The sequence below is a fragment of the Microcaecilia unicolor genome, chromosome 11, assembly GCF_901765095.1.
Source record: "Microcaecilia unicolor chromosome 11, aMicUni1.1, whole genome shotgun sequence".
NCBI classification, from domain to species: domain Eukaryota; kingdom Metazoa; phylum Chordata; class Amphibia; order Gymnophiona; family Siphonopidae; genus Microcaecilia; species Microcaecilia unicolor.
The window spans coordinates 168575675-168599697 of NC_044041.1; the positions used below are offsets into that span (position 1 = coordinate 168575675).

The 24023-nt window shown below is 44.6% G+C and overlaps 2 protein-coding genes across 3 annotated transcripts in view; one reads left to right on the top strand and one right to left on the bottom strand.

The window, feature by feature from the left end:
- Positions 1 to 1159: 1159 nt before the first annotated feature.
- On the top strand, positions 1160 to 19423 carry HIPK4 (homeodomain interacting protein kinase 4). Its single transcript, XM_030219503.1, has 2 exons — positions 1160 to 2839; positions 19038 to 19423. Exons 1-2 carry the CDS (start codon positions 1160 to 1162, stop codon positions 19206 to 19208), a joined length of 1851 nt encoding a protein of 616 aa, XP_030075363.1. The 3' UTR covers positions 19209 to 19423.
- A 649-nt stretch (positions 19424 to 20072) lies between these two features.
- Positions 20073 to 24023, bottom strand: part of PLD3 (phospholipase D family member 3) — a 41819-nt gene continuing 37868 nt past the window's right edge. For both annotated transcript variants that reach the window (XM_030217812.1, XM_030217810.1), the window contains exon 12: positions 20073 to 23448. In XM_030217812.1, the coding sequence (XP_030073672.1) occupies positions 23249 to 23448 (200 nt within the window). In that variant the 3' untranslated portion in view covers positions 20073 to 23248. The remainder of the gene's footprint in view (positions 23449 to 24023) is intronic.

Below are 24023 nucleotides of genomic sequence, written 5' to 3' on the forward strand. Positions count from 1 at the left end.
AACCTACTCAGTGATTCTCAAACCTGTCCTGGGAGAATACCAACCAGTCAGGTTTTCAGGATATTGACAATGACTATGTATGATATTAGATTTGTATACATTGACTCTCTATGACCTACATATTTGTCTCATGCACATTCATTGAGCATATCCTGAAAACCTGAGTGATGGGCTGATGCTCCCCCAGGACAGGTTTGAGAACCACTGGCCTACATTATTTACCCAACTGTACTTGAGTGATTGAGGGTAGAGAAATTTGGGTTTAGCTCACAGCTTTTCAAACAGTAACTCAATACAAGTTACAGTCAAGTACAGTTAGAACAGTCTTTTCCGATCCGCAGAAGGCTTGCAGTCTAAGTTTGTACCTGAAGCGTGGAGAGTTAAATGACTTGCCAAGTCACAAGGAGCTGTGGTGGGATTTTGAACCCTGATTTCCCTGATTTTCAACCCACTACTCCTACACTTCTTGATTAGGGGCCAGCTGTAGAAGTATCTGAAGAGAGTAGTGTTATCAAGGTTTATTATGTACAAAGAAAAGTTAAAAAAGAAAAGATTATGCTTTAGAAGAAAGGTATTTTTGTGAGTCCTACAAATAATAAAGAAGGATGAACTGAAGAGGGAGAAAAGTGTGAGAGACAGACAAAGACAGAGCACAACAGAGACTAAGAAAAAGAAGAAACCAAAGGAAAAGATTGAGGGACATGGAAAAAAGTGGAGACGTACATCTAATATTAAGCTATCTATTTAGTATAAACTTGCAGGTCATAGGCTCAAATCCTAGCCCTGTGGACTCAACTCAGTTATCCTCTAGAAATTGATAAGATGAAAAAAGCTTGAATCACGCAAGTAAGAACAATCAGTTGGTTTCCATCAATGAAGCTCTCTGAATTAGAAAGTAAGCATACTGTTACTTGCCTTTACTACCTTTGTTGGGTGGTGGGAAAGAAATTGACAAGATATCTGGCATCCATAATAGAATCCTCCCAGCTTGGAAACAGTGGAATTTTAGCAATTATTACATAATCCACAGTTCTATAGATGCACAGAACCTTTGTCTATCAGGTAAGATCACACTTCCTTAAAACCACTTGGCAATTTAATTTCCCTGTGGGGGTGGGGGTGGGGCTCCTTATAAAGATCCATAAGAGATCAGGTGAAAATGGAGATCCTCCAATCAGAAACAGACTGCTATGATGTTATTGAAGTCCTGGGGAAAGGCACTTTTGGAGAAGTTGCTAAAAGTTGGAAAAGAGGTAATGGTGAAATGGTAGCCATCAAAATCCTCAAAAATGATGCTTACCGGAGCAGGATCATCAAGAATGAACTGAAGCTGTTGAAAGCCATGCAAGGGATAGATCCCGAGGAGTCCCACATTGTCCAGTTTTATGAGTTCTTCCATGATGAAACCAAGTTCTATCTGGTTTTTGAGCTCCTGGAAGAAAATTTGTTTGAGTATCAGAAGGAGAACAACTTCTCTCCCCTTCCCATTAGGCACATAAGGACTATTACCACCCAGGTGCTAAAGGCTTTGTCTAAACTGAAGGAGCTGTCCATTATCCATGCTGACCTGAAGCCAGAGAACATAATGATTGTCAACCAAGCCAAGTTTCCTTTCAGAGTTAAGGTCATTGACTTTGGATCTGCCAGCATTTTCAATGAAGTACGTTTTGTCAAGGAGCCCTACATCCAGTCACGTTTCTACAGATCCCCCGAGATCCTGCTTGGTTTGCCTTTCTGTGAGAAGGTGGACATGTGGTCTCTGGGCTGCGTGATGGCTGAGCTGCAGCTTGGGTGGCCCCTTTACCCAGGAAGTAATGAATATGACCAAATCAGATACATCTGTGAGACCCAAGGAATGCCCAAAACCCAACTCCTGAATGCAGCCAGCAAAACTCACCACTTCTTCAAGAGGAACCCACACCCTCAGCTTGTGCATCAGTGGCAACTGAAATCAATGGCAGAGTACCAAACTGAAACCAAGGTGAAGCCCCTGGAGAGAAGGAAGTACATCCTCAAGTGTCTAGACCAAATTGAGTTTGTGAACAACAATAGGTCTGTCTTCCCAGACAATGAAGTGATGGCCGAGTACTATGATTTAAAGAACATGGTAGAACTGATCAAGAGGATGTTGACATGGGACTCTCATGAGAGGATCAACCCCAATGCTGCTATGAAGCATCCATTCATCTCTATGCAACAGCTGAAGATGAACTATGAGCCCACCAAGTACTATCAGCAGTCCCTTCAATGTATCCATGACTGCATAAGCGACAACAGGATCCTGGAGGGTGCCCAGTACTACAACATCATGGGTGAAAGTTACTATAATCAGGAAGGACAGGACCACTTCAGGGATGAGAAAGGGCAGGCCATTCCTACTGTGATCTCGGTACAAAGGACCATTGACCAAATGGATGATTTAACTATTGAAGAACCAATGAAGGAAGTCAGTATGAACTTGTGGGGGGAAGGGGCCATGGTGAGAGGTCATCAACCCTCAACATCCATGGAGAATTCATCTGTTTATTCTGATCATGCCTACCTCCACATTCCACCTTACCAGGCTAACCGCTCTCTCCAAGAGCACTGGAGGGAACCCATACTTGTTTACTATGGGAATCGCTATGGGACCAAGCAACGCAAGATCCCTCGCCCTTTCAAGTCTGACACCACCTTTCTGAATTTAATCCCATTACGACAGCACTCCCCCCAGGATACTGTAAGTTGGGAGGATGAGGAGAGTAGTAGCACCGTGTCTAATACGACGCCTTCCATTCAAGAATCCAGTGGGACAGAGGATTCGATGCTGTTTCAAAAGCCCCATCCATCAACAGTAGAGGTAAGGCACAATGGACAATTATAGGGAGTCCATGTTCTCATCTTCACCAACAAAATACATTAATTGTAGTAGAGAAAATTGTGTCGAATCCCCCTTTCCTGAAAAGCTATGATGCCATCCAAATTGTAAAACATCAGATTTTTCTAATATATAGTATAAACTCAACTCCTGATGTCCGTTGCTGCAGTCACAGGTCTCCTAAAGAAGAATGAATCAGCAATTCCACTCCCAATAATGATTGGTGCATTGGGGTTTAGACTAATGATGGGTATGTGTGAGTGTGTGACAGGGGAGAGGGAGCTGCTTGAATCAAACTGGAGCCAGTGCAGAACTAGTATAGGTTTTGACTTATGAAAGTTTAGATTGGGACTCCCCACACTTGCACTTCTGAACCTACAATGAGTTGGGCTTTTAGGATATCCACAATAAGTCTACATAAAATATATTTACATACAGTCTTCTCATACATAGTCATTATGAATAACCTCAAAACAAGGCTGGCCATGAAGTCAGGAATTGGGTTAGATAAAGCTGAGCCATTCATTGCTTGATCCAGATCTCGATGTGTGCCTGACTGGAAATATTCTGTTGATGCCTTCAAAGTTTTTAAACATTTGCACAAATCTGAACTGATTAGAGTAAATTCAATATTTGAAGGGAAAGGAATAAACAGAAAAAAATCTGGGGTCAGATTTAAACCAAGTCCAAGGTAAAAGTAAAATTGGGTGTAATATCTCACCTGACTCAAGCTGAAGGAAATTCATCTTTCCCTCTCTCAAAGAAAGGCGGAGAACCCTTGACCTTGAGTTTATGCATCACCAGAAATAAAATCCCACCCAACAAAATTCAACATTGCAGGAATTACCTCCCTTCCACCCCACTCCAAGGATAGAAACCAGGAGCAGTAGTTAAGAGGCAGGAGGCTTCACACTACCTACAAATACATGTGATCAATTCATTCTGCTTTCAGAGCATCTCGAACAGGCCTTTCTTGGGTATCACTCTAGAATGGGAGCCCCATCATGGCTGCTCCCATATGGAAATGGCAGACCCTGCTCCCTCTCTGCTCAGACTTCTCCCTGTCTGGCTCAGGCATGCTTTATCTCTTGCACAAACTTTGCTGGTAATGATTCCAAACACCTATCAAGCATGCCTTCCAAACCTCCCTCTAACTTCAGAGAATGAGTCCTTGTGCTTGAGCCTCCAAATTTCTAGCTCTCACCCTGACCTTCTTGCTCTGCTAATAATCAATGATTAAGCATGACTAAGCTGAATAAAAATATAGTGCATATACCTCATTCCTCATAATTTAACTGGATGATCCACAGCTTGTTTTACCTCCAGTGCATAGTTAAACATTTGGTTCCTACTTTTCTCTGGGGAATTTGGAACAATTCCATCACTAAAATGAGGGCAGGAACCTTGGTCCTCAAGGGCCACAACCCAGTCGGTTTTCAAGATTTCTACAATAAATATACTGAGATTGATTTGCACGTACAGCTTCCATTGTATATAAATAAATCTAATGCTTATTCATTGTGGAAATCTTGAAAACCCAACTGGGTTGTGGCCCTCAAGGACCATGGTTGCCCATCCCTGATCTGAAGCATGTATATGTCACTATAGTCCAGTGCTTCTCAACCCAGACCTCGTGTCAAACCTAGCCAAACACTCACGTCTTGTGGTGTTACTCTTCTCTCACTCCTCCTCTCCATCCAACACATGTTCTCTCAGGAACAAGAAGCCCCTGTGGTGGGGTTGGGGCTGCTGTAGGACCTTTGAGCATGCAGCATTCTAAAAAGAGTGGACTAGGCAGTGATTCTCAACCTAGTCCTTGGGCCATACCCATTCAGTCAGGTTTTCAGGATATCCACAATGAATATACATGATATGCACATGCACATGTACTGCTTCCTTTGGTATGCAAATCTATCTTATGCATATGCATTGTGGTTATTCTAAAAACCTGACTGAATGGGTATGGCCCAAGGACTAGGTTCAGAATCACTGCCTAGTCCACTGTTTTTAGAACGCTGCATGCTCAAAGGTCCTACAGCAGCCCCAACCCCACCACAGGGGCTTCTTGTTACTGAGAGAACATGTGTTGGATGGAGAGGAGGAGTGAGAGAAGAGTAACACCACAAGACGTGAGTGTTCACCTGCTTACAAGCTCCTGAATGACTCTGCATTCTTACATTTAGTGAGGGCCAAAAGAAGAGTGAGGGGGAGGAATGGTCACCTTCCCACCTGGATCCCTACCAGCTTGCAAAAGCACTAAGCTGGCATTGGACACTACTTGACATATCCGAGAACTTGACTTAGGTCTCCCTAAGATTGCTGTTGATTGGCAAGGTGGGGAATGGGGCAAAGGTCATATCAACCTTTTCTCCGAGGACAAGCAGGCATGATATTCTCACATGTAGGTGACATCATCCATGGAGCTCAGTGCGGACACTGCCATAGTGCACTGTCACTTTAAAACTTTGAGGCAGTGCCCCTATTGCACATGCATGGGTGCCTTCCCACCCAAAGCTCGCAGCAGTCTAGCATTTTCCACAAAACAGAGAAGTTGAGTTTCTAATCTTTCCTAAGCATGTCAATTTTTCCTTTTTGGTGCCTTCCCTTTTTGGGGTATTTTTTCTCATATTCTTCTTTTCTGTATTATTTTTGTTCAATTTATTGATTTTTCTAATTATTTTTCATTTTTTCAGCCTCTGGGGCCTCTGAGCCCTTCTTGGCCAAGAAGCATCAACCATTTTTGTCTGTGAAACTACTTGAGGTCCCCAGGCCATTGATCATTTTGACCTTGCATTGGCCATTTTTCCCTCTAAGTCAATGAGGGTGCCAAGTGGCTATAAGAAGTGTATTTGATGCAATAGGACCATTTCAGGCACAAACCCCCATAATTGGTGTGTTCAGTGCTTATGTCTGGAGTACTAGGACATACGATGTCGCCTCTGTCTACGCATGCAAGCGAGGAAACTTAAAGCCCGCAGAGTCCAGTGAGAAATACTTTTTGGTTCGGCATCGGCGTTAAGCATGGCAGGGGATTTGACACTCAATGTGGAACCTGCATCAACATCGACACGTGCACCAATACAACATCGAGAATGTCCAACATCAGACTCAGTATTGCAACCATGTAAGGTCTCCACATCCTCTTCATTGTTACTACGTGCATTGAGGGACCTGAAGCGTAAAAAACCTAAGAAGCATCACCAGCGTTCTCCCTCTAGGCATTCTGCCAACACCTGTCCTGCATCAACATCCTCTATGCACAGGAAGCGTCCATGCTGCAATGGCCACCTCCTTCGCTACAACTTATTTCTCATCGAGAGCCTTTGAGGTCTTTGAGATCACCTACATCTGCACAGGCTATAACTCAGGTTGCCTCCACACCAGTGGCATAGCCTGAAGGCAATTTTTGGGTGGAGCAAAAGGTTAGATGTGTGGGCACTAGAGTTGCCAACTTTTTGAAAGAGAAAAAAAACAGCCAGCTGATGCACCCATGCTCTGTCCCTACCCCACCCCATGCTCCACCTCTACCTCACTCCCAATAACTTCAATGAGGGTAGCAGTGCAGGCTTCAGTGGCTGCTAGACAATTGAGAGCTAAGGGAAGTATAAGAGACTGCACTCTTCAACCCCGTTGAGCCACAGTCCTCCAACATACATATGTTATTGAAGCCAAAAACATTTCGCACCCAGAGAACCTCCTGGCCCTCCACCAACAATGGATGCAGAGCAGAGCAAGTACATTTCCCCATGAAACTCCCCATACGAAGTTTGGTTTCTAGTCTAATCTCAGTAATAGACATATTGTAAAGTAATTTTTAAAAATCTATAAACAAAAAGTCACTCAAAATCTAGAGCAAATCTACCATGCTAGCACTAACTTCCAAAACAAGGATCCTACCTATGAAAAGGTAGTGGCCTAAATATTACAGTGGGGCCCTAAAATATCAATATGTCTATCGAGAAAACTGAACAGTCCAAATTACTACAGAATGCTACATAGAAAATTCATGGTGACAGAATACCTTGGTCACACACACAGAACACAAATGCCAAATACAGAATAAGTGACTACAAACTCTATAAATATAAATTAAACTGAAACCCCAAGAAGCCAGACCTTGCATGTAGTACAACACTAGAGAAATAAGAAAGGCATTTCCTCCTGTGCAAAATATAAAGATAGCACATGCCATGGATGGTGTTAGAGGGGTGCAACTAAAGCAATTGTGCTTGGTTCTCTGGCCAAAGAGAGCCAAAGCCTGCCAGAAGCTGAAGAAGTCACAGCCTGGTAATGGGCTTTTGGGTCCTCTCCCAGATTTCTGCCCTGGGCCCCAGCCATGTCTAACACTCGCTCAGGCAAGATGTACATGCCAAATCTGACATATTCTAATCACAAAATAGAAAATAAAAATAATTTTTGTACCTTTTTGTTGTCTGGTAATTTTATTTTTCAAATCATATTGATCCCAGTCTCTGGTTTCTGCTTCCCTCTGTCTTTCATGTCCATTTGACATTCGTTCTCTCTCTCCATGTCCACCACCCATCTCTGTGTCCCTATATTTCTTTGTCCAGCATCTCCCCATGTGTTCATATCCCTGCATCCATCATTCCTTCGTGCACCCATGTACCCCTTGCCCAGCATCTGCCTTCTGTGTTACTATTCTCCTCCTTGTCTGGTGTCTCTCCTATGGGTCCATTGTATTTCTATTCCCATATCTCCCTTCCTCCCCACCCCTGTATCAGGCATTGCCCCTCTGTGCCCAAATGCCATCCCAATACAGCATCTCACCTGTGTCCCTGTCCCCATGCTCCCACCCAATGCCCATCATCTCCCTTCTGTTTCTCTATACCTCCCTATGTCCCCTTTCTCCCTCCCCCATACCAATGAGTCTCTCTCCTCTCTGACCCATCCCAACCAGCTCCTCCCCTCCCCCTTATGCATCTGGCTCATTCTCCCATTTGGCCTCCTCTTCCTTTATCTCCTTGGTTCAGCATCTCTCTCCCTTCCCTCTAACCTCAACACCTCCCCCTCCCATGGGTCCTGCACCTCTCTCCCTTCGCTCCAGCCCTCCTTGCAGGTCCACCTCCCCCTTCCCTCCAGCCCTCCCCTGCATACCCAGCACCTCTCTCCCTTTGCTCCAGCCCCTCTTGCATGTCCAGCATCTCTCCCCTTCCCTCCTGCCCCCCCACATATCCAGGACCTCTCTCCCTTCCACCCCACCCCCAAATATCCAGCACCTCTCTCTCTTTCCTTCCACCCCCTACACACCTCTCTCCCTTTCCTCCCAACCCCACATATCCACCACTTCTCTCCTGTCCCATCCCCCATATATCCAGCACCTCTCTCCCTTCTGTCCCATCCCCCACACATATCCAGCACCTCTCTCCCTCCCCCCCCCCACATATCCAACACCTCAATCCTTCCCTCCCACCCCCCTACATATCCAGCACCTCTCTCCCTTCCCTCCCTCCCCTTGCAGGTCCACATCTTTATCCCTTCCCTCCAGCACCTCCTTACATGCCCAGTACCTCTCTCCCTTCCCTCCAACCTCCCTTCACCTGCATGTCCACCACCGCTTCCCTTTCCTCCAACATCCACATTTCCAGTGCCTCTCTCCCCTCCCACAGTTCTGGCACCTCTGCATCTTCCTTACCATCCTCCTATCTCCGCTATGGTACTTGCATTTCATGCTATCATCACTGCCCAGCAGGAACTCCACACAGGCCTGTGCTGGGGCCTTATCTCTCAGCTGCGTCCCGCTGTGCCTACGTAAACAGGAAGTTGCATCTGTGGGTGAGACATGGAAGAGGGAAGGCCCCTGACGCAGGCCTGTCTGGAGTTCCTGCTGGGCAACATGATAGCATACAGTGCAAGTGCACTGGAACAGCGGGAGTGGGGGCAGGTAAGAAAGACGTGGAGGTGATGGAACTGCGAGAGGGGGGCTGGAGGGATGACTGGGGTGTAGCACTTCTGAGTAGGCCTGGGCCCACCCAGGCCCACCCATAACTACATCCCTGCTCCACACCACTGTCTCAGCCAGTACCAACACCTATTCTACAGGAGGAAATCTGGGCTATGCTCAAAGAGGAGCTCTCAGGGCTACTGCAGGATTGGATTGCCACAATATTTAGCTAATCACACTATCCTATATTCACCAGTAAGCCTGCTTCGCTCTGTTAATGATTACCACCTGGTCCTTCCCAATCCTAAACAAGCTGTACTAGAATCTACTAGGCATTGTGCATTTTATTTTGTAAAGGCTTGGCTTCCTTGCCAGGACTACAATCCAATATAGGGTTGTTTTGCTGCTAACACTGCTGTTTTTTTTTACTCTCTCTGTTTGCCACCCTTTTTCCCATTTTCATTTCCCCATATCTATATCACCCCTTAATTTCTTTCTCCTTCCAATCACTTCACATTTCCTTATCTTTCTTAGGTTGACTGTGCTTGAATTAATTACTCTTTCCTGTTTTATATTGTAGTTCCTTTTCCTGCTTTTAATATTTTGTAATTTTATTGTTGAAAACCACCTAGAACTGCCAGTTAGTTAAGATAGCAAATTTCGTCTACATTTCTTCTAAACATGCAGTCTATTCAGGCTTAGAGGGGTCTTGCGCCAGCCTCAGGCCAGCCCAGCCAGTAGATACATCAGAGAGGCAGTCATGGGAGAGGTCCAGTACAGTGGCTTGATATCAACTGTTGGGGGCACCCCGAACCCGACCGATGCATGCGTCAATGTTAGAAGAGAAACTTTCTCCAACATCGGAGACTCATCTGCCTCTACACACTCTGACTCACAGCTATTGCTGTAGTCAACTCTCTCTTTCATATACTTCTCAAGAATAGTACTTTGAAGAGTCAGACTCAGACCTCTCCTGGGAGACAGAGCAGGACCCACAGGACCTCTCAGCTGAGGAATCATATGGCATTCCATCTGATCCTTCTCCACCACCTAAGAGATGTAAGTCTCCTCCAGAAAGTATATCCTTTCCTGGCTTTGTCCATGAGATGGCCCAAGCCATACCTTTCAAAATGGAGACAGAGGAAGAACCTTCAGAACTCTTTGAGGTTCTAGATTATGACTCTCTTTCTAGAAAGGGAATCACTGTTTCAATTCATACCATTATGAGGAATACGCTGATCAAAAACTGGGAGACTCCACTAACAGTGCAAGTTGCCCCAAAGAAAAATGATACAATGTACAGGATACAGAAATGCATTGCGTTTGAGAAAACACAGTTACCCCATCATGCCTTAGTGGTGAATTCTGCTTTGAAGTTTACTCGCAGTGTAAGATCTCATGCTTCTGCTCCTTCAGGTAGAGAAGCTAGAACATTAGACTCTTTTGGCAGAAGAACATTTCAAGCCTCAATGCTAAGCAACTGCATATTAGATTAGCTATTTTATTCCACAATTTACTTGAAGTTTCTAATACAGAGTACTCTCTCATTTTGCAGACTTCCTTCCTCCTGAAAAGGCTGATGAGTTCCTCAAGCTTCACAGGAAACTTCTAGATTGTTGTAAATATCTGGCAAATCAGGACTTTGATGCTTTTGATGTTTCTTCTTGCATTTCCACTGTAGGAGTAGCAATACAATGTCTTTCCTAGCTCAGCGTTTCTGACCTCAAATCTGCTGTTCAGGAGCGTCTAGCAGATGCCCCTTGTCATAGAGACAACTTATTCAGTGACAAAGTTGAAGAAGTGGCCAACCTAATTAAAAAATATACAGATACTATTAAAACTCTATCCAGGCCACAAACTTCTACTGCCTTTTCTTCTTCTATAAGATTTTTGGGAGGATTGATACTCCAATTACTATACATCTAAGCGTTGTTATACTCCCACATCTCCTCCAGCTCAAAGGACTACATCCCAATGCTCACATCTGTGGCAGCAGCAGGAACAGAAATCGCAGACCCCTTCTCAGTCTAAACAACCACCCAGTTTTGACTCCTTCCCAAAGAGTACTACCACCGTTAGGTTGTCCATGCCAAGCAACCTACCAGTAGAAGGCAGACTTATCCTCTTTCAACAGAGGTAGCCGCTCATAACCTTTGACCGTTGAGTACTACATATCATACAGCATGATTACACTCTGCATTGAGGAAGAAAACCTTCCAACCATCCACCAAGAGAGTCTTGTTCCAACTCCCTCCCGATGATACTACCACTTCCTCCGCCAGAGAGGGGTCGAGGATTTTACTCCAGATACTTCCTCATACCAAAAGAAATGGGGGGAGTACTACTGATTCTTGACCTGCAAGATTTAAACACATTTCTACTCAAATAAAAACTTCATATGGTTTCCCTCAGATTACTTCTTCCCATGATCCAACTCAAAGATTGGCTTTGCTCTCTATATCTGAGGGAAGCATATATTCACATACCTATTCTCCCTGCGCACAGAAAGTTCCCACACTTCAGCTATAGGACTCTGCATTATCAATACAAAGTTTTGCCATTTGGCTTGGCTTCAGCCCCGTGAGTCTTCACAAAATGCCTCATAGTGGTAGATGTAACATTTCGCAAGTGGAGCATACACAGCTTCCCTTACCTTGACAACTAGCAACGTCTTGGGAATCAGCACAAACCTCAGTTCAGTCTGCCATATGGCTCCTAGAACTCCTTGGTTTTGTAATAAACTACCCCAAATCAGATCTTCAGATCTTACAGTTCATCGGAGCTCTCCTGGACACTTCTCAGGGTTAAGCCTTCCTCCCTCAGCTGAGAGCAAACATCATTAATGCATCTCTCCTCTCAGGTTTCCAGATCCACCCAGATATCTGCTCATCAGATGCTCCACTTACTCGGCTAAATGGCTTCAACAGTCTATGTAAGACCATTGGCTTGTCTCCACTTCAGAATTCCTCAGTGGACTCTCTCCTCTCAGTGGTCACAAGCCAAGGGATTACCCTCAGTCCATTTTTGAGTTACTCCATAGCTACACCATTCTCTACATTGATGAATGGTTTCCCAGAATCTCACCCAGGGACTTCTGTTTCAGCAACTCCTACATCACAAATTCCTCACCAAGGATGCCTCTATGATGGTTTGGGGTGCTCACCTTGATGGTCTCCACACAGTGGGATCTTGGTCCCCATGGGGAAAATTACATCATATCAATCTCCTAGAATTGCGAGCAGTCTGGAACCCCCTAAAAGCTTTCCAAGACCACATCCTCAATCAGATAATACTCATTTGTATGGACAACCAGGTTGTGATATATTACCTGAACAAGCAAGGAGGAACTGGTTCTTACCACCTCTGTCGACAGGCAATCCAAATATGGACTTAGGCAGCTTCTCAAAACATCTCTATAAGAGCTGTTTATCTAGCCATCAAACAGAATGCTGTGGCAGACAAATTGAGCAGGGTCCTTTAGCCTCACAAATGGTCCCTCAGCATGCCTATAGCTTGTCACATATTCCAGCAGTAGGGGACCCCAGCAATAGACCTGTTCACATCTCCCCAGAACAAGTTTCCCCACTTTTGATCCAGAATCTATGCTCCCAACCAAGTAGCCTCAGATGCCTTCCTGCTCCATTGGGGAATGGATCTTCTATACACCTTTCCCCAATTGCCTCTCATTGGGAAAACTTCTCAAACTATGATAAGGGATCATGAGTCTGATTGCTCCCTACTGGCCACGTCAAATTTGTTTCCCTTTTCTAGAGTTATTGTCCAAAGAACTGTTGAGGTTAGGTCCTTTTTCAACTCTAATAACACAGAACAAGGGGTCCCTCCTCCATCCAGACTCTTGCTTTCCGGCCCTGATGGCTTGGTTCTTGATGACACAATTTCTCTCTGTCTCCCTCTTTCCCATTCCAAAGATGTATTCCTTAAAACTTCCAGATGCAGTTGCTAGGATACTCCTAGCCTCTAAGAAGCCTTTTACCCAGAAATGTTACCATTTCAAGTGGAGAAGATTTTCCCTCTGGTGTACAGCCAGCGCACTTGACCCTACTACATGTTCTCTCCCTACCCTTATGGGGTACCTCCCCCATCATTCTGATTCTGGTCTCAAAACTAACTCAGTCAAAGTACATTTGAGTACCATTAGTGCTTTTCACTCTAGCGTTAATAATAAGCCAGTTTCCTTTCATCCCTTGATAGTTAGATTCACAAAAGGTTTATTTCATATGAAACCTCCTATCAAATCACCTCCAGTGGTGTGGGATCTCAATGTCATCTTTACAGCTTTCATGAAACCTCCTTTTTAACCATTTCATTCCTGTTCTCTGAAGTTCCTCACATATAAGGTGTTGTTCTTAATAGCACTTACTTCTGCCAGAAGAGTAAGCAAACTTCAAGCCCTTGTGGCAGACCCACCTTTCACCAAGTTCTACCATGATAAAGTTGTTCTCCGAACCCCTCTCCAAATTCCTCCCTAAAGTGGTATCAGAGTTCCACCTCAGTCAGTCCATTATACTTCCTGTCTTCTTTCCTAAGCCACTTGCTCATCCTGGAGAAGCAGCACTGCATAACTTAGACTGCAAATGTCATTGATATCAGGAATAGAAGTGAGCCCTTGTGCTGATCCAGGGACCAGCAGTCAGAAGCCCAATGTTTCACTTGTGGCAACCACTGTTCCCCAGCAGTTGAGCCCCTGGGTTGAGGTGGCCAACAGGACTTAGGAAGTCGGGCAAGAGAGAGGACTCGGGCGAGGACAGAGCTATGCAGAAGTCAGGTCCAGGCAGTGGTCAGGTCAGGCAGTAAGATCAGGTAAAGAACAACTGAAAGTGCACCAAACTCCAAGAAGGTAGTAGCTGAGGCAATGAAATAGTGAGAAGTTCCTGGTTTTAAAGTGAAGGTGTTTGATATCAGAGTAGGCGTGCCCAGAGTGTAGATGTGCCCAAAAGTAGGCGCATCCATAGTGTAGGCACGCTAAAATGTAAGCGCACCCAAACTGGAGATACTCAGAAGAAAGGTATTCAGTATGTCACAGGTGCGTACATCTGGCTCCACATTTGATATTCCAGGTTCGTGACAGCAAGCATGCTCTAGCGTATGTACAAAATCTCATAGAAAGTCCTACCAGTTTTTTGTATCCTTCGACCCTAACAGATTAGGGATTAAATATACTATCTCAGCTTGACAAGCTGACTACATTTCCTACATGTATGCTCAGGCTGGGCTGACTCTTCATGGCCGTGTCACCGCTCACAATGTAAGAGCCATGGCAGCTTCAATAGCCCGTTTCCAATCTGCCTCAATTGAGGAAATTTGCAAGGCAGCAATGTGGTCTTCTATCAACACCTTCACTGCTCACTACTGTCTGGAGCAGCATTCTAGACAAGATAGCCAGTTTGGATAAGCAGTCCTGCAAAATCTTTTTACTACTTAAAAGCCAACTCTACTTTCCACCAGGCTCACTTGCTCCTTAGTTGCTAGGTTCATTATTATACTGTGAGCTTGGTAGCTAGTGAGTCCCATACATGAGAATATCATGCCTGCTTGTCCTGGGAAAAAGCAGTTACTTACTTGTAGCAAGTGTTCTCAGAGGACAGCAAGCATATATTCTCATATCTTTCATGCCTCCCCTTGGAGTTGTCTTATTTATTTATTGAGATTTGCTATACTGCCATTACCTAACTTGCAGATCACAGCGGTGTACAATGTTGGTCCTGCACTCAAATGTCAGGCAGGAAGGCACCCACGCATATGTGATAGGGGCACTGCCTCAAAGTTTTAAAGTGACAGTGCACTATGGCAGTGTCACCACAGGCTCTGTGGATGACGTCACCCACATGTGAGAATAAATGCCTGCTGTCCTCGTCGAACACCTGCTACAAGTAACTTTGCTTTCCATCCCCTCTCCCCCCACAAAAAAAAAACTAAACCAGTTTCTCTCTCTCTCTCTTCCCCATTCCAAAGATACACAACACTCTCACCTTTTCTCAGGCCTGACACCAAAGCTCTTACCCTAGTGCAGGGGTTCTCAACCCAGTACTAGGGACACACCAAGCCACGCTGGTTTTCAAGATATCCATCATAGTAACATAGTAGATGACGGCAGAAAAAGACCTGCACGGTCCATCTAGTCTGCCCACGATAAACTCATATGTGTATACCTTACCTTGATTTGTACCTGTCTTTTTCAGGGCACAGACCGTATAAGTCTGTCCAGCAGTATTTCCCGCCTCCCAACCACCAGTCCCGCCTCCCATCACCGGCTCTGGCACAGACCCCGTATAAGTCTGCCCTCCCCTATCCTAGCCTCTCAACCACCAACCCCTCTTCCCCCCGCCACCCAATTTCAGCTAAGCTTCTGTGAATCCATTCCATGAAGATGCATGAGATAAATTTGCATGCACTACTTTCACTCTATGCAAATCTACTTCATGCATATTCATTGTGGATATGCTGAAAACCTGACTGGCTAGGTGTGTCCTGAGGGCTGTGTTGAGAACCTCTGCCTAAGGGCCCCAGATGCACAAAGCTTACCTTGCTATTAACATTTGCTTTAGACTGGTTCTAGCCAGTCTAAAGCAAATGTTTAGGTAGCTAGGAATGCACATAGGGGCTTTCTGTGGCTCTGTGTGCCATTAGCAGCTACCGAGAACCCCGCGCAAATGTATTACAATGAGCTCATTCGTAATCTAATGTGTATTCCACAGGATACATAGCTCCACAGCAGCCCTAATTTAACGAGCAAATTTTACAGCTGCTCTGGAGCTGTCAGAGAGAAGCACAGGCAGGAAGCTATAAAGGCTTCCTACTTGAGATTCCTACCGCTCACCTTCCGGAGACCCCCCCCCCCCCCCCGAATTTAAAAAATTTTTTTCCTGATGGTCCAATGGACCAAACCCTTTCCTCTGCGCAGGCACACACACACACTCCTCCCTCCTGCACCCGACCCACACCCCCACACCTCCCTGTACCTTACAAGGTGGAGGCAGGAGCAATGGCTCCTCCCTCCTGCCTGACCCAGAACAAAATGGCGGTGCCAGGCCCTGCCCAGTGCATCCCAGAATGCACTGAGCAGGGCCTGGGTGCCACCATTTTCTTCTGGGCAGCCCGAGGCAGTGTGTGTGTGTGTGTGTGTGGGTCAGGACTCACTGGGTAAATTAACAAAAAACAGTGGTGGTCCAGTGCATCAGAACTGTCAAATCCATTTGACAGCTTGAACTTGCAAACAGCAAGGATGCACAAAGGGGGATCCGTGCAGCGCATTGGCATGCGATCCCCTTTGTGCATCTCTGGCTGTTATCGATTCGCTAAATTTTAGCAAGGCAGCTGCCTTTGTGCATCTGGGCCTTAGTGTACTCCTTCCTTCCCATCCCCCATAAATTCATCACAGCACTCCTGACTTGGGTACCAGAGTTGTTTCCCTCCTCTGCACTCAGTTGAGTCCCAAATCCTGAGATTACAAAATAACTGCAGCTAGAACTCAGGTCTTGTCTGTTCCAGCCTCTCCTCTCTCAAATCTTCAGATTACAAGAAGACAGCTGCAGGCTGAACTCTGTCTGTTCCAGTCCCTCCTCTCCTGTTTCTCTGCACATGCTATTGCGACCCAAGGGAGAAGGGTGAGGCTGGAGCACACAGGTGCAGAAATAAGCGGCTCTGCTTCCTTTTCCAGTTTCCCCTCCACCCACCCCCCACTCCCAAAAAGGAAAAGCTGAAATAGTGAATAACAGATATGGGGTGCCTTCAAAACTTTGGCAGCAAAGTGGAGGAGTGGCCTAGTGGTTAGGGTGGTGGACTTTGGTCCTGGGGAACTGAGTTTGATTCCCGGCACAGGTAGCTCCTTGTGACTCTGGGCAAGTCACTTAACCCTCCATTGCCTGCCGCATTGAGCCTGCCATGAGTGGGAAAGTGCAGGGTACAAATGTAACAAAAAAAAAAAGTTGCTTATGTTGAAATCTGGCCCTGAACATGACTGGCAGTAGCAAGGAGGGGCAACATTTTTCATCTATTCTTTATTGCCTTAAGAGGAAGGAGGGGCACTATGCTTTGTAAGGAACTGGAGATCCTGGCTAATCAGAGTAATGGTGAAAAAAAGGCCATTTTCTTTCTTTTTTTTGTAATTACTCAGCAATCAAAATAAATGTTATAAAAGAAGTTGTAACAGGAGTTTCTTCTGTTACTTTTATGTAAATTGTGGGTGGGATGTCCTAATGCAGGTGATGCACTGATATACATAAACCATGAAATCAGGACAGCTGCAGAATAGATCTTAATCAGAGCACCATGCACACATCATGTGAACATATGTAAAGCACGAATACTGACAAGAACAAATGAACAGCAAGACTCAGAGAAGGTAAGGAGATGGCTATAAAAAGTCATTTCCAAAAAGAAGCTGACCCAGTATTAGTTCAATGGTATTACATGTATTCAAACGCAGATTGTAAATAAATAAATATACACACACATATAGGTGAAATAAAAGTTCATATGCTATGCCCAAGCGTGACAAGCAATTGATGTTATGAAATATAATCATTGCTACACCACCTGGATTTATATCAACAATATTTTCAACAGTCAAAACACGAACTCCACCAAGTGAGTGATACCCAAGAAGAGAGAGACTGTGGGAAAACAACCATGAACTCAAGAGACAAGGACAACAGCCTAAAGCTTCTCAAGGTGCTTTTATTGATCAAAGACTCAACACAGTACCGTGTTTCAGCCACAGGCCTGCCTCAGGAGTCTTCTAAAGCTTATACAGAAATGTTGAAATATCCAGTACCCGCTAGTGCTCGATCAATGGTTATGAAGCCTGGTCTTGAAAAAGACTCTAAATCGAGAGTTATAAGAAATGTGGAATAAACGCAGTACCAAAGGTGGCTTTGACACTGCATTTATTCCTGAGGCAGGGCTGTGGCTGAAACATGGTACTGTCTGGAATCTCTGAACAATATTTTCAAACCAGAGAAATGTAACATTTTGCTTTTCAAGGGCTGTGATCCTGGTTTTGGTTCAGTTCCTTTCGGGAGGGCAGGAGGAGGGATAATGCAGGAGGGGAGGCATATTTGAGCGAAAGAATGGGTGAAGGCACAGGGAGGCAAATGGAGAGAGAAAGAGAATGGGTGAAGACACGGGGGCACATAGAGAGAAAGGGTGAAGGCACAAGGGGGCACATAAGAGAGTGAGAGAGAATGGGTGAAGGCACAGAGGGGCAAATGGAGAAAGAGAGAATGGGTGAAGGCATGGGGCACATGGAGGGAGAGAGAGAATAGGGAGGGAGAGAGAGAGTGGGTGAAGGCACAGGGGGGCACATGGAGGGAGAGAAAATGGGTGACAGCACAGGCGGGCACATAGAGGAAAAAGAAAATGGGTGAAGGCACAAGGGGGCATACGAGAGCAAGAGAGAGAGAATGGGTGAAAACAAGGGGGTGGGGGGGAGGGCAGAGAAAATAGGTGAAGGCACAATGAGCACATAAGAAAATGGGTGAAGGCCTCCTCCAAAGCTACAGTATCTGTTCAACAGCTGGTGCCCCACCAGCAGAAGGAGTCTGCTGCCTGAGTCATCCCTTTCCTCCTCATACTGCCTCAGGAGTAAGGAAGTCAGTGGGATGCCACCAGCCACCAACACTTGCACTCCCCAAGCATGCTCAGTATGTGCATGAACTGAGCATGCTCGGGGAGTGCCGACATTGGAGGCTGACTTCCTCGCTCCTGGGGCAGCAAACAGAGTAAGGGGATGCTTTGGCAGTGGACTTTGACTGGCTTTGGCATCCCCACTAGCGAAGGTATGATAATATCTAATTTGGGAGTGGGGGAGGGAGAGGAAATGTGTGCCCCCCCTAGCCCATGAAGATTAATCGCGATTAAAAATTTTAATTGAGCTTCAGCCCTGGTGTTTTATGTTTATTTCTTCATTTCATATATCACCTTTACATAGGTGAGGTCAAAGAGGTTTGCAAAAGAATGAAAAGAACTCCAATCAACTGACATGAAACAAAACAAACATACCCAAATATCAAGAGTTAATTGAAATATAAGCATACACCCATCCACACACACACACAGTGTCAAACGCTAGCCAGAAGGAAGAGACCAGAATGGGACAGGATTAAAAAGCCTAGAAAAGGATGAGAGGAATCTAAAAATTAAGTCCATTTTGCTAAGAGGAAATTAAGAAGATTTCAGCCACAGGAACAGTGGGGTTGATCCCCCTGATAGGTGCCAATAATCTCCCATGTCCTTTTCTCTTCCTCCCTTTCCTCCCAGAGAGCCCAGACCGAGCCATGCGAGTCCGAGATGTACCGCAGCAGCGACTGGCCAAGCGGCAACGAGTGGATCGCCGAAGGCAGGAAGAGGGATGGTCCGCCACTGAGGGTGACCACGCATCATGGTCCAAACCAGCACCAGCGTTACTTGCACACTGCCAGCCAGCACTAAAACGTGTGATGCCCCACCTTGAGAGTGGTGAGCTCCAAAATACCAAAACCTCCCCCAATGGAGTCTCAGGAGTCAGATTAAAGCTTGGCAAAGTGCAGGAGACTCCTGTCGATTTTTCCTGTCGGCAGCCAAAAAAAATCCCCAAAAAGAAGTGCACTAACCCCCATCTCTCTTTGATGCTGGTCTAGACTCAAGAGAGTCCGGTAGAAAAGTTGGAGGGGAAGGGGGTGGGGATATGATACACACACACACAAAGACATAGTATCAACCTCCATGCTTCTCATGCAGCCCGCAACCCAGGCAGGCCAGAATGTCGCACAATAAGAAGGATCGCTTCCCAATCAGTGAGCATGCGACCAAACCTGCTGTAGTAATACCGCACACAACAATAAAATTAATTTTTAAAATGCTGCCGTGTTACTCCACTGTGTGTCAGGGGATAAGCAAGACACGGTCAGAAGCATGACCAAAACGCTGCCTGCCACTCCCAGGAGTTGTGTCATTGAATCCAAAATGTACAGGTTCACAACCTCTAATCGCCGGCTCCAGCTGACTACATGTGACCTGGGAGTGAATCCACTTTCTATCCCTGTACTTAAGTTCTAAGCCCTGGCTCCGTTTAATCTTGAAACAAGTCACTTTATCTCCCTGTAGTACTGATAATATGGGTTCCTTTTCCCCTCTATGGCCCTTCATGCAGTGCTGTGCTACCATCCTGTCCACTCCAGAGGTGGCTGCATGCATATTTATCAAGGTATTACACTCTAAAGAGATTTCCATCCTAGGTGGATAGGAGGTGTTCCCTAGAGCAAAATTAGTATTCCTGTCATCCATATTAGCCACTGGAAAAGAAAAACAAACTAGTCCATGTTCAATTCAACTTTTATTTAAGAATATTAAGATTTTTCGCCCACTGCATTATTAACGTTCTTCTTACTGTTTATCCAACAATTCTCTAATAAAATGTTCCCTGGTCAGAGTGCCATGTATGCAAAAAGTCACACCCTCTCTCTACTGGTCTCTACTATAGAGCTATTATACCCTAGTAAAATTCATTTCACTATAAACCACCTCCTTATACTGCCCAACTAATACAATATAGTCCCCTGTATGAGTGAGATTTTATGTATACACTCAGAAAAGGTGGAAATCAACAGATACAGTGAATTTTTACCAATTTTTACATCCATGTTGTTGACTTCCTTTCATGCGTGTGTATGTATAGATACAGAGAGTATCTATACATACACACATATTTAAGGCATGGACCTGAACCGCCTTTGAAGAACATACACTCACATATACAGACTCCATATACCGCAGACACTGGCATCAAAGATATCTGAAACTCAATAACGGACAGCGATGAGTGCCTGGTCTCAACACAATTCAAAAGCTAAGTGTTACTTTTTCTGATATGTGGTTGAGACATTCTTTTGAAAAAGCATTGCATGATTCAAAACTTATTGAAAGAAATTTATTCTATTGATGAATTCACAAAACTTATTGAAAGAAATTTATTCTATTGATAAATTCAATTGAAAGATACTTATTTTGTTTATTCACTACACAGTATTGAGGCGATTAATAATTCTTTTTGAGCCCCTTTTTTAAATGGAGTTTTTTGGCCCAATGATTGAACTGTAGCGTGTGTTATAAGCCGATGTAAGATCATCTTTAACCACGCTCAAAACCTTCAGGCGATTGGCCTACGGTTTCTGAGGGCTTTTTTCTCCATTTTTTTCAAATAAACACCAACTAATTAATACAATATAGTCCCCTGTATGAGTGAGATTTTATGTATACACTCAGAAAAGGTGGAAATCAACAGATACAGTGAATTTTTACCAATTTTTACATCCATGTTGTTGACTTCCTTTCATGCGTGTGTATGTATAGATACAGAGAGTATCTATACATACACACATATTTAAGGCATGGACCTGAACCGCCTTTGAAGAACATACACTCACACACACAGACTCCATATACCGCAGACACTGGCATCAAAGATATCTGAAACTCAATAATCAAGTGAGGGAACCAAACATATAACTGGTGTCAGAAATTATTCAATTCTCTGACCACGTTAGAAATGAATCTGCATTAAAGTACCTAAAAAAAAATATATGGCATCCAACCATTGACTGCATTAGATGGGGTCTGCCTATTCTTACAGATAAGCTGATATTTTATACACATATATTATGATATAGATACACACCAAGCAGGTTTAAGGATGGGAGACAGCATGGCATCACAAGACTGAAGCCAGTTCCCTCAGCAGCCGCCATCTTGGTATGTCCAAAACAAACTATCAGCTGTTGCATCCATATTGTCATTGTTCATTGTTATTTTATCTCAGTTATATTTAGAAATAATGCGGCTTGTGCAGCATATGCATGTACACAGAGAAACTGCATATGAGATGATTTCAAAGAAATAAAAAAAGCTGTCAGAGAGCATGTGGAGTGATGAAAGGCTTCCAGAAGGAAGGGGGATTCTGTGTGCAAGACAATGAGCAGAGTCGCAGAGAGGAAGATGGAAGCTTGCCGGTCAATATTTAGCCTGCACTTAGGTTGCCACAAGTGATTTTAACTGGGAAAGAGCTTTGCATCGGGTGGTTGGAGTCTAATCCTGGGATAGACAGAGGAACCTGGGCCATAGGTTGCCGCTTTTGCTATAACACCAGCAGCAGTTAGCCCACGAGCCTCTCCTCGAGCGCTAAAGCATTCATCTACTCTTACACTGCAGCCATACTGCTCTCTAGATTTCGGCTGTCAAGTGTCTAAATCCATTATCCTCCACCTTTTAAGGCACTGCCTATCCAACTGGAACAGTTTTAGGCCTTTTTTCCTTTTTACAGATGGACCACACATAAGTGTTTGCTATTGTACTTAAAAGGTTTCATTTCATAAGTGCAACCCGGCTATATGCACTGGTAAACAGGCCTTAAGATGTATTTTTCTTACCAAGGAATAACAAAACTTCAATAAAACTCAAACCTGGAAGGTAAACAGTTTCTTTACAGCTGTGTTCTTTTGCTTGTATCACCTTGAAGTTTTCTAGAAAGCAGCATCATGAAATGCAAATGACTTTTGGTAGGACGATCAAAACAGGGAAAATCAATGCCATCTGTCTGCGAAACCAGCAAAGATTAAACCTTTTGGCTTTCTGTTTTTTTTTTCTGTTCCCCAAGTGTTATCCACAAATTTCATGGCAGGCTTTTTGACAGTTCCTTTCTTGTTGGTGGGCAAGAACCTTCCCCCACCTTCACAGACCCCTCAAAAACTCCCCCCTAAAGGAAAGAATGCAAGACAAAATAAACCTCACACGTCAACTATTGTTTTCAATAGCATTAGCTATTGGTTTAGACATATCAATATGGCAGCAAGCTCTGCCCACTGGCTTCAGCCCAGATAGGTTTATGCCATCTCGTGTCATTAAACCTCCTTGATGCACACACATTTGCATATCTATATCTATTGGACACACACACACAGTCTATCTATATCTAGATCTACTGGATAGACATACACACACATATACATTTCAGTCTTCTTCAAAGAAGCCTCAGTTTCATACCTCAAATTTTACTTTTAGTTAGAAAAACAAACAAAATCTAATGGCATCCTTTCCTGTATGAATTTATGTTTCTGGTGCAGCAGCTGTTTAGCCCTTAAACAAAAAGTACACTTTCCTTCCCATCAATTTCATTATGCAAAAAACATGTACATTATATTCATGTTTTAAGCTGTTCTTTAACAGTTTAACCCAAGAGACACATGGAAAGCTCACTACAGCCTCCTACTGCTGCTGCTACTCATCTTAAAAACACCTTCACCTAAAAAAGGCTAGCTCAATGCACAGATGGAGCTTTGGAAGAGGCACAAATCAGAGTATGTAAATGCATTCAGTGCACAGCACAAAGACCCCAGAAACCCTGACCTGGCCAGCAATGTGCTACTGATGTCTTATCAAGGGATTCTAGTTAATGCTTATTTCTCATGGCAAGGCACGATTTTATGAGTGTCACCCTGTCATCGTGCTTTGCACTTATTTTGACTGAAGCTGCTGATCTCTCTGCTGTACTCCGAGTTCCAGTCCCGCTCAAACACGTCCTGCAGCTGCTTCTGCACCATCGCCTGGCCATCACTGGCTGTCGCTACGCCTGTCTGATTCACAATCAGAGCGGATCCTGCTGTTTGGACGAAGTAGTCTCCAGACCAGTTCGAGGTACCTAGAGAAAACAAAATGGAAGTGTTAATGTCTTGCGTACTTTCGTATGCCGCCTTGATGTTTTTATTTCCTTGAAAAATGGCTTATAAATAAATCGTTATTATAAATTACTAGTAAAAAAGCCCCGTTTCTGATGCAAATGAAACGGGGGCTAGCAATGTTTTCTTCTGTGTGCATGTGGGAGTGTATGTGTCCCTGCCCTCTGGCCTCTCTCCCCTCCCCCCTCTGAGTCCTTCACTGTTACAGAGCCAGCGATTTGATTTCGTGCTCTGCTGTTTTCCTTCACTGACTGTGTTACAGAGAGGGCGGGGCAGACACTCATAGGGAAACCGGATATCTCGCCCCCTTCACACTTCCGGCTGGAGGCTTCATAGAACGTTGGTTTTGCCTTTTATATAGAGAGATTATTATATGTGAAAAAAGTCTTACCCCCCACCCCCACCCCAGAACCCCTACAGCTGATGAAGAAAATAAACAGGTCTCAAAGAGAGAGTGTGTATAGAGCTGTGGCTCACAAACCTGGTCCTGGAGCACCTCAGACTATATCCACAATGAAAATTCGTGAAGTAGATTTGT